Below are 15,650 nucleotides of genomic sequence, written 5' to 3' on the forward strand. Positions count from 1 at the left end.
TAGCTGTGGTCATTAAATGAATCACACAGTTGTTAAACGAATCTGATTTCTGTTGACTTTGTCAGAATCTGGTTGGGAAAGTTGCAAATGTGATCAAATGATCCTGGGACACAGCAACCATCATAAATGCATGCCAATTGCCAGGCGCCCTAATTTGATCATGTCACTGTGGGGACATTGTGATGGTTGTAAGTGCAAGAACCAGTTGTGAGTCACTTTTTTCAACACCACTGTAACTTTGAACAGTCACTCCCATCCTGTTCCATTCATGCTTTAAGTACCTAAGGTGCTTCTGGGTTGAAAGAATTAGCTAGTGACACCACTGTTGCCCGGGAGACGCCCAGTTCATTCATGTGCCCACCAAAGTATACCTATTTATGTATTTGTGATTCCTCGCTTTCAAACTGCTAGGTTGGCAAGCAGATGTCGGACGCTCACCTGGGCCTGCAACAGCAGCACTTGGATCTCAATCGTCATAATCGTCAACTCAGCATCTTAATAATCGTCAACTCAGCATCTTAACGACATAAGCCACCATGCTCCTTGAACAGTCACTAAATAAATAGTTGTAAATTGAGGGCTATCTGTAGTACAGGTAGTCCTCAACTTACGACCACAATGGAGCCCAGCATTTACAGTATGTTGCTACGTGAGACATCTATTGAGTTATGCCCCATTTTATGACTTTTCCTGCCACATTTGTTAAATGAATCACTGCAGTTCTTAAATTAGTAACACGGTTGTTAAGTGAATCTGGCTTCCCCCATTGATTTTGCTTGACAGACGTTCGCTAAAAAGGATCACATGACTCCGGGATACTGCAACCGTCATAAATATGAGTCAGTTGTCAAGGCTCCGAATGTAAATCACACGATCGTGGGGATGCTGCAACAGTCATAACTCTGAAAATGGTAGTCAGTCACGTTTTTCAGTACTGTTGTAACTTTGAATGGTCACTAAATGAACTGTTGTTAAGTCAAGAGCAGAGTTATTGTTATTTCAAAGTACTACAAGGAAAAAGGAAGCTGGATCTTGGCTGCCTTTGAGCTAATCTCATTTTTCTATCTACATCCAAAATATTTATTACATTTACACCTATCCTCAATCAGAATAGCCCCACAGTCCTTTGCACAATATAAATAGAATTAAAACATCCAGGGTAGAAATTAAAATAAAAATGAATAGCAATTAAAACAAAATCAAACTGCCCAAATCCAATGATTAGTTTAAAACAAAGGAATTTAACTACAGATAGTCCTCAACTTATAACAGTTCATTTAGTGACCAAAGTTACAACAGCACTGAAAAAAGTGACTTATGACCATTTGATGAACGTATCTTTTCTTTTATGTACACTGAGAGCATATGCACCAAGACAAATTCCTTGTGTGTCCAATCACACTTGGCCAATAAAATTCTATTCTATTTTCAGCGATAACCTTTGTATCATCCCCCATGGTCTTGTGATCAAAATTTGGATATTAGCAAACTGATGGCTGGAATGTCCCAGGGTCATGTGGCCTCCTTTTGCAACCTTCTGACAAGCAAAGTCAATGGGAAAGCCAGATTCACTTAACTACCGAGTTATTAACTGAACAACTGCAGTGATTCACTTAACAACCATGGCAAGAAAGATCATAAAATGGGGGCAAAACTCACTTAACAAAGGTCTCACTTAACAACAGAAATTTTGGGTTTAAGTCGAGGACTACCTGTATTTTTTTTGGAATGATTTTTATTTTATTTTATACACAAACAAATATTTAATACATGAGTCATTACTTCCATGTGACATCTCGGTGTTTTCTCCTTGACTTGACCTTTTTGTTGTTTCTTCTGTCTTCATTTTCATTTAATTTCATTTAATTACAATTTTTTCCACAAGTACAATATTCTGATTATACCATTTTCTTACATAACTATTAGTTTGCTTATCTATATCCTTTTTCTAACCAATGGTAAAATTGATCCCATATCTTAAAATATTCTGAATCCACTCTTTCTTTAATCATCAAAGTTAATCTTCATTTCTGCACATAACTTTGCTTGTTAATAACTTCCCCTTCCAGAGGTATTTTCTCTGCTTTTCAATTTAGTGCAAAAACAATCCTTGCTGCTGTTATTACATGTATAATCAAGTAAATATTTTCTTTACTAATTTTCTCTGGGAGGATACCCAATAGGAACAGCTCCGGTTTTAAATCAAAAAGTGTCATTTCTTCTAACCATGTCTTAATTTTATTCCAATAGTTTTTAGCTTCTGGGCATGTCCACCACATATGATAATAAGATCCTGGTAACTGGTGACGTTTCCAACATTTATCTGATTTATCTTTAAACATTTTTGCCCGTTTTGAGGACTGCCTGTATTGTAGTGTGTCCTGGAAACAGCATGGTCATCTGGATCCTCCTGAATGCCATCCACGGCATTAATGATTCATTGATCACTTAAGCAACCTCAAGGTTTTTGCAATACACAAATATTCCGGAGGGGGGGGGGAAGGGGCAGGAACATGATTTCAAATCTTCAGTAGCTAAAAACAGCCTAGGAGAAAATTTGAATATGAAATATGCATGAATATGCAATGGAATATGATGGGGGGAAACTGCTGGATGCCTTTCCACACTGTTTGACATTTCAACTTTGCCTTCAGGCGTTGTGGGTGCCCCATCACTGGAGGCTTTTAAGAAGAGACTAGAGCCAGGGGTTTGGTTGAGTTGAAGTTGAAGTCCTCCAACTCCCAGAATTCCCCAGCCAGCTTTGTTTTGCTGGCTGGGGATTTCTGGGAGTTGAAGTCCTCCAGGCTTAAAGTTGCCAAGGTTGGAGACCCCTGGACTAGACAGTCACTTATGGTCTCCTGCTTGAGCAGGGGGCTGGACTAGAAGACCTCCAAGGTCCCTTCCAGCTTTATTCTATCCTACTCCTTGCAAGCTACACGTTTAATTCCAGAGCTCCAGCCCTCTCCCCGCCCAGAGGACTCGCCACAGTTACAAAGGCAAGAGCCGGAAGGGAAAAGCAGCGGGGACGTCTAACAGCAAGCCCTCGCCGACCTTCTTTCTCAGTGCGCAGGCGTCATTACCGACTCGGCTCGCCAAGTTCACGCCGGGTCTGCCGCTGGCGTACCATTTCCTCCTTCGGTCAAGGAGACTGGAGACGTGCGCCTGCGCAATAGTTAGCGCAGGCGTCGTGGCCTTTTTTTTTTTTTTAAAGCCGGCTGAAGCGGCGGCGGGGTTCGCTGCTCCAGGGGCTCGCGGGCTGGGGGGGGCGGGGAGGAGGAGGAGGAGGAGGAGGAGAAGGGTTGCCAGCGCGTGGAAGGCGCCTGCCTCGCGCTCGCGCGCCATGTACCAGCGGAGCCCGAAGGCGGCCCTGCGCGTGGGCGCCCGCTGCTCCTGGAGGTGGGACGGCAGCAGCAGCAGCAGCCCGTTTCGCCTGGGCCAGGGAGACTCGGCGCGCTGCTGCCACCCGGCGCGGTTGCGGCCGCGGGTGAGTGAAAGGCGGCGGGACCCGGGCGTGGCCGGCCATCCCCGATCCTCGCGGGAAAGACGGGCAGACAGTGGGGTGGATGGGTGGGACGGATCTGCAAGGAGCAAGCTTGTTGGGAAGCGTGAAAGGGTGGGGTGGGGACACCGGCGGACCGCGGAGAAGTCAGAAGCAATTGGATCCTTTGCAAAAAAAAAAAAAAAATTGGCTGAGGTCGCGAACCAACCGGTCACCTTTGCAGATCTCCCATGCGGGGGATCGGCGGTCGCCGGGCTGGACGAACAGCTAGGGTGGATTATAGCGCGGTTATAAAGGTTGCCCGGGACTTCAGGCATCCTCCTCCGGTATTTCTCCGGTGACAGCTCGCCCGGCTGATCCGTCGAAGCTCTGCAGCAAGGATGTGTGTAACCTGCGGGCTTGAAAAATCTTAGGAGGGTGTGGCCGGCAGTCTCCCCAAAAGTTGCTACTCGGTGGTGGATGTGACCCCGGGGTAGCGATTAAATCCCGGAATAATACGAGATTATTTGTATTGAATGAAATTAGTTTTAGCGGCTGCTTATAGGCCATTGAAAAATTAGAGATAGTAAAAGAAAAAGAAAAAAAAACAGTACAAGATCTTGCATTGGAATGTATTTCATTCCTGTTTCTGGTCAAATCAGCCTATAAGCTAGCAACCTCAGCCTGTGCTTGCTTTGCCCTCACTAAAATTATTTTTTGCCTACAAAATATGACTATCATTAAGTGTTGTAAGTGTTGTACCTTGATGAAGGTATCTTTTCTTTGATGTACACTGAGAGCATATGCACTAAGACAAATTCCTTGTGTGTCCAATCACACTTGGCCAATAAAAAATTCTATTCTATTCTATTCTATTCTATTCTATTCTATTCTATTTTAAAATGGTTGCTGGCTTCTTGTCTTATGCTAGATTTGACTTTCATTTTCATGAGCCTATTTTAAATGTTTATGTTATCCTGTGCCATGCAGAAAGGTTCTTGTTATGGCACCCCACTCTTCTGAGATGATTTTTTTCTCTCAGAATAAATTACGGCATGTAACATATCTTGAGGTTGGCCCTTAATAATTAAAAAACAACAACAACCCAAACCACCAAATAGGGCACGTATTTAAATATCAAAGGTTTTTCTTCATTACCAAAATTCTGTTCTATAAAATAATGAGTTCAGTGCTCTGTGTGCATTACCCAGATAAAAGCAAACTCCCTTTTCCTTGAAGAAAGGCTTGTCACTCTGCAGACCTGTCAGGTGAAATCAGACAGCCCAGGAAAATTAGCTGCCTTCCAGGGACAGAATACAACATTTTTGATAATTAGGTTCATTATTCTGAAATCTTTTTTTTTTTCAGGATGTGGCTGCCTCGTGGGATAAATTACCACCTCCTGAGCTTATCTCTTCCACGCCAATAAGATTGACTTTTCCCTCCCTGTTCTCCAAGAAGCTGTCAGAAGCTGCCCCTCACCTTCCAGCTCCAACCTACCCTTCTGCAGAAAACTGTACTGTAATTAAATATGGATTGAAATTCAGCAACCTGGAGACCAGGCCCCTTTTCCAACCAGCTGTTCCCTCCCCCCTTGAAAGCATGGAAGATGCCATCATTTTGGAGAACGGGAGGCAAGAAGATATCCTAAGGGTACCATCTAGTGAAGGACTGGACAGTGCTTCTTTAGACTCTTTGTATAATCTCTTTCATGGCTGGCATTTGCAATCCCCTTATCAGACATCGGAGGCAGCACCTGCATCCCTTGCGCCTTTCCAAGCCACATCTGGGGCTCCCTCCCCGGTCACTTCACCTACCAGCAGTAACCGTGACATGGAGGAGCACCTTGAAGCCATGCACCAGAAATTACGGGACGAGGTACCGATGTTGCTGTTTTGCTGTTTAGAGAACTAGATTTTTTTTTCCCCTTTGTAGAATGGCAGGGAGACTACTTGATTATGAACCTGGCATTGGATAAAGTCTGTTATTTTGCCAAGTGTACCGTGGGCAAACGAGAGAGTTATGGTTATGGAGTTACAGTATTAGTTCTGAGGTTCAAGCAATTCCTAAGAAAGAGGTGATCTTTTTTAACCTCATCCGTTCATACATACCATTAATCACACTGCTTTATAGAAATTGTGCCAGCAGCCAGAAATGGAAAAAATACATACTTTACATTACAATCAAATATGATTTTTAGAGGAACTGGTAAATGCCTTCAATAAATTGTAAGTACGGTACTTAATGACAAATTCATTCTCTTCTGTGTTGTTTTTTTAAATATAACATTATCCTTTTTTTTCTATGAGGCGCATTCAGATAGATTATTGGCTTGGTCAATGACTCTGCTAAATCAAGATACAAAATGTGACTTTAGTTATAATAGATTCCAAGATCCCAAAATCTTTTTGGATCGGTTCAAGGCAACTATCTATCTTAATGTTTTGCTTTGGACTGGTAAAAGAAGCTTTATTAAGAATCCTCACTGTCATAAATTTGAAAAACCTTTAAAGGAAGAACAAAATGTTTGCCTTCTGGTGTGTTTTGCCCTTTGTTGCAGTTTGTAGGATAGGACTGATGTGGTGTTTTTTTTTAAATTATCTGCCTTAGTGGACCTGCATTTCCTAATTACCAGAGGCAGAGTAATGATTTTTTTTCTTTAATCACCTGCTATAGAAGACTCAATATGCTTGTTTAATATTTGTGATTTGCAATAAACCTCTGAGTCATTGATGTTATAATGCTGCTCATTCTAACATTTTATAGGAAATGACTTAAGACAATTTATTTGAGGAGGCAGTGTAGTTCAAAGCATGCTAAATCTGCAGGTAAAAGGATCACATAGCAGATGATTATGTGGTTTATTAATGTAAAGAATATTTGACTTCATAGACTAATCGTTCAATGTGTTGCAAAGCAGTTTTGTGTATCTTAAACACATAAATTATTTTATAGGTGGAATAGGAGGTCTAAAAATATATTGCACTAAATTTGAAAGCTTGCAGAAACAGAATTTATCTTGAGGAGAGTTTATTATCAGTCTTTTCTGCAAGCAGGCTGAAACTTTGATTTGGTTTCCAAAAATATCCCCAAGGGGTCTCGATTTATGCACATTTATATTCCACCCAATCCCACAATAGTGGAAAATTATTTGTGCAGTCCAAGAGGCTGATGCATGCACTTCAGGGAAGCACCTAGGATCCCAACATGTTTTATTAACTAATTATTGATACAACACACATTCATGAATGAAAATAAGATTGTGAAATCTGTATTCCTATTCGTGGAAAGTTGAGAATTTAGCAAGAATTAGTTTTGTCTATACTGGACAGAACCTAGGCACAAAACTATGAAAGCAAAATGTTGTCAATGGACTTCTGAGAATCTTTGAGCTATAAATTCCTCACTTTGGTTTCCTCTTCTTGTTCTCTCTCCTATCCCTCCAGTTACCAACCTTTTTTTCGAGGACTCTTAATTATACAATGTATTCCCAGGACGTAGAATTCATCAATGAGATTCTGCATCTGAAAACACGGTCAGTCTTTTAATCAAGGAGGGAGGGTGGCAAGTTATAATATCTGGTGGCTGGATGGTCTGTCCTTTAGTGAATGTGAAAAGTTCCATAATATCTATAGGGTTTTACAGAGAAATTCAGTCTACACGTATTTTTTATTATTATTATTTGCATTTATATCCCGCCCTTCTCCAAAGACTCAGGGCGGCTTACACTATGTCAAGCAATAGTCTTCATCCATTTGTATATTATATGCAAAGTCAACTTATTGCCCCCAACAATCTGGGTCCTCATTTTACCTACCTTATAAAGGATGGAAGGCTGAGTCAACCTTGTATGTAAGAGATCTAACCATGGAGAGCTGGGGAATTTTTTTTCCCTTGAAAAGTTTTCCAGATCTAACTATAATTTACAGTTGAGCCTTGATCTTAGAAAACAGGAAACTATGGCCAGTATATCTGATCCACAAAGAACAATTTTTGCAAAATAACAGCAGTCATGAGAGAAGGTAATAACTTGCCCTCTTTTCAGTACATGTATATTTTTTTTATTTGAATTTATATCCCGCCCTTCTCCGAAGACTCAGGGCGGCTTACATTGTGTAAGGCAATAGTCTCATTCATTTGTATATTATATACAAAGTCAACTTGTATTGCCCCCCAACAATCTGGGTCCTCATTTTACCTACCTTATAAAGGATGGAAGGCTGAGTCAACCTTGGGCCTGGTGGGACTCGAGCTTGCAGTAATTGTAATTGCAGGCAGCTGTGTGTTAATAACAGGCTGCATTAGCCTGTTGAGCCACTTCCCAGCCCTTTTATTTATTAAATGTATACAATATTCTCCTCCCTCACTCCCATTGTGCATAGGGGTGAGACTTCTTGTACACCCTCTAGCCCGGGGTGTCAAACTGGCGGCTTGTGGGCCGGATGCGGTACGCTCAGGTCGCGCCCACCCCAGCTCTGTGGAGGGAAAAACATTGCGATATGTCACGTGACGGCAATGTGACATGGCGTGCTCTAGCCATTTCCCCATTTATGGGGATGATTATTAGTAATTACATTCTGCATAGCAAGGGAGGTGTATAATTTTTAATAACAAATTATATATTTTCTTGGATATATAAAATATGATTATTATTAGCAATTGGCATAACAGGAAGGGCAAAAGACCCATCAAGGAAGCATGTGGAATGTGTTTAATAGATTCTGAATGATTCTAATCGAATTCTTTGCAACCCTATCCAATAAAGCAACTACTTTATCTAATTAAAGACTTCATGAATAGCACTGACGCTGAAAGAAAACCTGTTAATTTTCATCGAAGAGCATATTGTAGGAACGAAAAGTCTTGGGCCATCACTTCATACTGATGTGGCATTTTGTCAATTCCTACAATAACTACTAAACTTTCTGCTTTATAGTTTTCTGATAAATAGCTTAGGGACTTTTAAAAGCCGCTGCAACCCTTATTTTATTAATGGTTAGTTAATAAAATAAGTCATAATTTTATTATCATCTGTTTGATTCATTAAAGCTACCGCTTCTTTCCCCCCAACCTTTTGGGCACCAGGAACCAGTTCCATGGCGAGAGGTTTTTGCTGCGGACCGGTGTGGGTGTGGTTTCGCATGCTTCCTGCATCCCGTGGATGGGTCTTTGTTTGCGCAGACTGGTTTCTGGCATGCCACAGCCTGGTACCAGCCTACGGAGCAAGGGTTGTGGACCCATGGTTTAAGAGTACATAAATGTTTTGTGGTCTATTCAGCATTTTAGATTCGGTATCGAAAAACTGCTTTGGAGAAGATAGGAGCACAGTCCTTGTGCCTAGCCAGTAGTCTATTAAAGCAGCCACGATTTTTCTTGAGTTCATTGGAAATTGTCACATGATCCTGAGAAAAGATGAAGCTGCTTTAAGATGTTGCAGACAAGAATGCTGTTTGTGTTTCCAAGCATCTTCTGGGAAACGAAACACAGCTCTTAATCTACTGTAATCAGTACTACAGATATAAATTTTATTATAGTCGTGAGTGCCTGTTGAAGGCAAAGATTCAGTCTTTCTTTCCAAATGCTGTGGCTGCAACTAAGCCACTCTCATTTCTGAGAAGGAAATACAAGTAGTCCTTACTTAGTGGCCCCGATTGGGACCCACAACTTGGTCCTTAAGCAAATTGGTTACTAAGTGTATCTGCAACTCTGCTTTCCTTTACAGGGACAAGCATCTTCGGTTTTTCTTTATAGATCTGCATAGTTATAAATGTGAAGATTGGTCACAGAGATACTTTTTCATCACTGTCATAACTGAGAATGTTTGCTAAACAAGTCTGTAAATATGGACTGCCTTTACTATACTTAGAAGGAATCTTTTTGTAGTCAGAAATAAGAACTCAGGTTGTGTTATTTTGATTTAGCTAGTCCTGTAGAGATAGTCCTTGACTTATGACTGGTTGCTTAGTGACTGTTCAAAATTACCATATTTTTTGGAGTATAAGAAGCTCCGGACTATAAGACGCACCTATCTTTTTTGGTGAGGAAAACAAGAAAAATAAATCTGCCTCCGCCTCCCAGCAATTTTGCCTCATTGCAGCAAACAGCCTGCTTTACTTTCATTTTCGTTTTCAGCATAGCTTGCTTAGCACAAGAAAAAAAAATCTGCTCCTTGCAGCAAGCAGCAGAGGCCTGCGCAGCAATAGGCAATGGCAGTCCCTGCAGCCTGAAACAGTTGAGAGTCAGGGACAATCAACTTGTGCTAATTAGGCTGTGCTGAAGTTGAAATGGGCTGTTTCTTCTTGCTGCTTGCTGCAAGGAGGTAAATTGCTGTGAGGCAGAGGCCAAAGGGTGGGGGCCAGTGAGTTGGCGGGGCTACATTCAATGTATAAGATGCACCCAAATTTTCACCCCCTTTAGGGGGGAAAAAGGTGCATCTTATACTCCAAAAAATATGGTAGGTGTCACTCCCCCTGGTACGTTTTACATTTTTTGCTGAAAACTGGCCCATAGTGAACAGTCAAATCACAAAATGACTGCCTCATATTTTTTTTTATTTGCATTTATATCCCGCCCTTCTCCGAAGACTCAGGGCGGTTTACATTGTGTTAAGCAATAGTCTTCATCCATTTGTATATTATATACAAAGTCAACTTTATTGCCCCCAACAATCTGGGTCCTCATTTTACCTACCTTATAAAGGATGGAAGGCTGAGTCAACCTTGGGCCTGGTGGGACTTGAACCTGCAGTAATTGCAAGCAGCTGTGTTTTTAACAGACTGTCTTACCAGCCTGAGCCACCAGAGGCCCTTTGCTTTCTGACCGCTGGGAAAAGGTTGCAGTCATCATTACTTAAGACCAGAATGGGCAGGTTCAATTACAGTTGGATTTCATTACCTGTAATCCAGGGGTCCCCAACCTGGTGGGCTATCGCCCACTAGTGGGCCGTGAGGTGTTTGCAACTGGACCACAAAAACGGCGTGCGCGCATCCCCACGTACGCACACCCCACTTGCTTGAACAGTGGGTGAGTGCGTACATGCGGACTCCATTTGCATGACTGGGGACGTACATGGATGCTGCTCACGCAAATGGAGCTGTGCGCTTGCCAGCTACTCGGTGCGGCACCATCTTCTCTTTCCCTCCTCCCATCCCTGGTCCACAAAGCTGGAAAGGTTGGGGAACCCTGCTGTAGTCTTCAGTCTTACATGGGACAAGATAGAAAATAGATGTATAAGTCATAATTCGAGGCACATGGGAAAAGAGTGCACGGTGAGAGAATTATCTAAACATGCATTAGTGTGTAGATAAGGAAGTGGAGGTAGTCCTCAACTTACAACAGTTCGTTTAGTGGCCATTCGAAGTTACAATGGCACTAGAAAAAGGTGACTTACGAATGTTTTTCACCCGTACAACTGTTGCAGCATCCGCACGGTTACACAATCAAAATTCAGATGTTTGGCAGCTGACTCATATTTATGACGGTAGCAGTGTCCCAAGGTCACGTGAGCACCTTTTGCGACCTTCTGACAATCAGAGTCAGTATGGAAGCCTGATTCACTTAACTGTGTTTACTAAACACAGTGTTTAGTTTTAGTTTTAGTGTTTTTAAATTTTTAAATTTTAAAAATTTTAATTTTGTAATTTTATATGGGGTATTTTTAGGTTGGGTCAATTGACGGTTTTAATTCGGCCATTATCGAATATGTATTTTAAATTGATATTTTAACTTTGTATATTTTATTGTTTTTATTTGTGGCTGTACACCGCCCTGAGTCCTTCGGGAGAAGGGCGGTATAAAAGTTTAAATAAATAAAAATTAAATAAATAAATAAAAATAATGAACTGAACCATTGCAGTGATTCACTTAACAGCGGTGGCAAGAAAGGTAGAAAAACGGGGAACAATTCACTTAACGAATGTCTCATTTAACAACAGAAAGTTTGGGCTCAATTGTGTGTAGGTCGAGGACTACCTTTAGCCTTTTCCGCAGTGAGGTGATACAGGAGATCCCAATTCGAACTGTTCTCTTCTTACTTCTACCACCAGTGGCCTGATGATGTATCAACTGGCTGTTACCTTGTGCCGTTTTGTGGCCTGGAACTATTTTGTTCATATGCACTTAGAGGTGATGAAGGTGACGCAACATACTGAGAACTGGAGCATCCAAGTGCGGTGGCGGATTAGAGGACTGCCTTTCCACATCTTCCTGATGCGTTTCTTCAGGAATAAACCTGAATTTTACAGGTGAGGCACCTCCGATAGGATAACAATCCTTAAGGCTGAAATAGAAAAGCAGGCATAGAATGCCCTAGTCTTGCTTCCGTCTAACTGTTTGCTGAGAGATTTCTCGGTGGAGTCCTTGGTGCTCTCTGAGCTTGGTTGTTTTCTTGCAGATATTTCATTATCCAGCCAGTAGGTGGTATCATCGGGGCTAGCCCACTAGCAGTAGCACTGATGATGTTACCTAGTTGGGTAGTTAAACGTCTGCAAGAAAACAACCAAGTTCAGAGAACACCAAGGACTCCACAGTTCAACCCTGAGCTACAAATATTCTTTTCTATTGCTTTACTATTTACTTTGGGGATTAGGGCTTGTCTTCTGAATCCTTCCTTAGTATGGGCTGATTTGCTATGCTTATTGGCCTGTGATATACTGTAAGTGCAATTAAAATTAATCAAGCCATTTAGGACAGAGTAAAACAGATGACTCGAAACATATTCTGTCGCTGTTATTTGCCTAAGAAGACGGCAGAATGTGGTCTTGCTTGGCTAATTTTTGTTTAATTCTTCTTCCAGAATTTACGATGCCTATTCCACTTTCTTCTTAAATCCACAAGGATTAATTAAGTGTCACAAAGTAAGCAAGGTGAGTTCCTGAGCGTGAACAGTGTTGCAGGAGGTGGTACAGGTGTGATTCCCAACTGCCCCCCCCCCGAAAAAAAAACCCCACCCTTTGCTTGGATCTTGGCAAGAAAGCTGTAAATCTATAGAAACTAATTTTGCGTTTTCTTTCCTTTCAGCTCATGCCCTCGCAGCCACTTCAGAACAAGCTAAAGAACCTTGCTGTAGCCTCCTTGCTGGGCCTGGAGCTGTCAGACCAGAGACCATCACTTTTGCCGTGGCTAATTAGCAGCAAGGGGCATCAAGAGTCTATAGGGGAGAGTTAAAAGCCTTGCCCTCCTGTCAGTACCTCTCTTGGTTCATCTACCTGTCTGATAAGGAGGATGCCACTAAACAACTCGTTGTATATCTGTGTTTCTTCTGTATAGTGTGGATGTTGCCCCATGTTGGTGCCGTTAATTGCACTAGTAAGTGCTGTAAAGATGATTGCAATCTAATATTGTACATAATAATAAAAAAAGTTTACATCGCAAGAATGTCTAGTTGTGCCTTAGGCTAAAGATATTACCAGGAGACAAATTAATTTCACCTCCGTTCATCCGTAATGAGATCAGAGGCCTGCTATCCATAAAACATCACGATGAAGTCCCTACCCAGTGGTGGGATTCAGCCGATTTGGATGAACCACTAGTTAAATTGCTGGCTGGCCCTGCCCCCTCCCCTCCCTGCTCCTTCCAGGAGTCCCCCTGTGCCCCATTATGGCCTCCAGGTAAGTGCAGGGAGGCCTCCTAGGCCCAAAATAGGGCCTGGGGGACCCCACCTCCACCCCCGCAGCCTGTTTTTGCTCCCAGGAGGCTGCAGGGAAGCCTAGGCCCAAAACGGAACGCGGGGGTGGTGGTATAGCATGTCCCCCCATCCCGCAGCCCATTATCGCTCCCAGGAGGTTGCAGAAAGGCCTACTAGACCCAAAATGGGTGCAGAGGGGGTGCGACGCGGCCCAATGCGGCCCATTTTTGCTCCCAGGAGGCTGCAGGGAGGCATACTAGGCCCAAAAATGGGGGTGGGGGGGTGCGTCCCCCCCGCGCACATTTTTGCTCCCAGGGGGGTGCAGGAGGCCAAGTGCTGCTTGTCACACCCCCTGGCCACGCCTACCATGGCCACGCCCACCCAGCCAGTCATTAGGGCAGAGAACCGGTTGTTAAATCATGTGAATGCCCACCACTGTTACCCCAGATATTTCTTCATAGACATGAAAAATGTGTAAGCATAGCTGGTTTCCTTCAACCGGTAGCTCTTGCTTATCCAGGCTGTTTGGGACATGAAAGAAGGAATGGAGGATGAGTGTCACAATGAACCTTGGAAGAAGATGATGAAGCTAAATGGAAATTTTAAAAGTCAGTAGAAAAAAACGAAAGGAGTAAAAACAGACTGAAAGGGCTACTTGATTTAGACTGCAAACATCCAGATGAAAGCTCTTGCACAGGAAAGAGTTTTCTGTGTCTTGCTGCTGCGTCCAGTAGTTGCCTGGCTATTTGCAGCTTTGAGTTCTAAAAAGCAGAAAACCATTATTCCAACAGCATCTTTAATTCTGAAGAATGAATTCCATGTAAAACGTACTACCTTTGAGTCAGGCTTGACTCCTGCCCATGCAGTTTTTTGGCCAGATTTTGTCAGAAATGGTTTGCCATTGCTTTCTTCCTAGACTTTGAGGCACATTTATGGATGGGTGGTGAAGTAGAGCTACAAAGGATGTACAGGTTGTCCCAGACTTAAGTTTGTTTAGTGACCAAAGTTACGACGGCATTGAAAAAAGTGACGACCATTTTTCACATGTAGGACCAGACGTTCTAACCAGTTCTGGAAAACCGATAGTAGTAAAAAAATTCTGACTGGCCCTTCCCCCATCTATTCTCTGCCTCCCAAGTCCCAGCTGATTGGGAGGAAATGGGGATTTTTGCAGTAACCTTCCCCTGGAGTAGAATGGGAATGGAGATTTTACAGTATCCTTCCCCTGCCATGCCCACCAAGCCATGCCACACCCACCAAGCCACACCCACAAAACTGGTAGTAAAAAATTTTGAAACCCACCACTGCTTACGACCACTGCAGCAGCCCCATGGTCATGTAATCAAAATTCAGGTTTGGCAACTGACTCATATTTGTGACAGTTGCAGTGTCATATGGTTGTGATCACCTTTTGTGACCTTCTGGTAAGCAAAGTCAATGGGGAAGGCAGATTTACTTAACAACCGTGTTACTACCTTAGCAACTGCAGTGATTTACTTAACTGTGGTATGGTAGGTCGTAAAATGGGGCAAAATTCACTTAACAAATGTCTCACTTAGCAATACAAAATTTTGGGCTGAATTGTGGTTGTAAGTCGAGACTACCTGCATTTTCCTAATCTCGCCCATGCTTCAGTTCTATTGGTAAGATGTTGACCATGTTGCTCTACTCCAAACCAGAATGTTGTGTTGCTTGGTTAAATATACAGATAGTCCTTGACTTACAACCATTCATTTAGAGACCATTCCAAGTTACAATAGCACTAAAAGAAAGATTTCACACTTAACAACTGTTCCAGCATCCTCATGGTCAGGTGCTCAAAATTTGACACTTGGCAACTGAAGTGTTTATGACAGCTGCACTGTCCCGTGGTCATGTGGTTGCCACTTGTAACCTTCCCAGCCAGTTTCTGACAGGCAAAGTCAATGGGGGAAGATTTGATTAATAACCACATGATTCACGTAAACAGCTGCAGCAAAATAGGTCGTAAAATGAGCTGTAATTCTCTCGACAACTGCTTCACTTAGCAACAGAAGTTTCAGGCACAATTGTGGTTGTACGTTGAGGACTACCGGCAGTTTTGTTTTCAACATTAAAACATTCTGATTATTTTATATTCAAAATTGTACAATTACTTGAGAAAGCTACAAACATGTTAGTCTTGCTGTATTAGAAATCTAATTTTTAGTATAAACTCAGTATCTAAAAGGCTTACTTTTCAACAGGAATGAGACTCTCACTTTCATGCATTTAAAGCCTGGGTGGAACAGAACAGCAGCTTAGTTTGGTTTGTTGTATAATATCCCTCTATCAAATGTCTCAGTCTGGAATGGAAAATTTCCTTCTGTCTGAATTTGTGATATGTGTTGCAGGTAGTGTATTCTCAATTTTTTTCTAAAATCATTTTCAGAATATGCTACCTGCAACACTTATCTGCGTGCTATTCTGTGTTGTATTAGCATCTTTGCACACACAAATTTGGGCTTTGTGAGAGGTGCATGGAAACACGCTGCAGACTACAAAGGTTTTCTGCTTGCTGGTAATGAA

The 15,650-nt window shown here is 42.3% G+C and overlaps 1 protein-coding gene across 1 annotated transcript; it reads left to right on the top strand.

The window, feature by feature from the left end:
- The first annotated feature begins 3,267 nt into the window (after positions 1–3,267).
- Positions 3,268–12,847, top strand: C2H6orf136 (chromosome 2 C6orf136 homolog). The gene is made up of 6 exons (XM_058173987.1): positions 3,268–3,484; positions 4,847–5,356; positions 6,925–7,013; positions 11,524–11,721; positions 12,273–12,342; positions 12,497–12,847. The coding sequence occupies exons 1-6, from the start codon at positions 3,341–3,343 to the stop codon at positions 12,641–12,643; spliced, it is 1,158 nt and encodes a 385-aa protein (XP_058029970.1). The 5' UTR covers positions 3,268–3,340; the 3' UTR covers positions 12,644–12,847.
- The last annotated feature ends 2,803 nt before the right edge of the window (positions 12,848–15,650 follow it).

The sequence above is a fragment of the Ahaetulla prasina genome, chromosome 2 (assembly GCF_028640845.1).
Source record: "Ahaetulla prasina isolate Xishuangbanna chromosome 2, ASM2864084v1, whole genome shotgun sequence".
Lineage (NCBI taxonomy): Eukaryota > Metazoa > Chordata > Lepidosauria > Squamata > Colubridae > Ahaetulla > Ahaetulla prasina.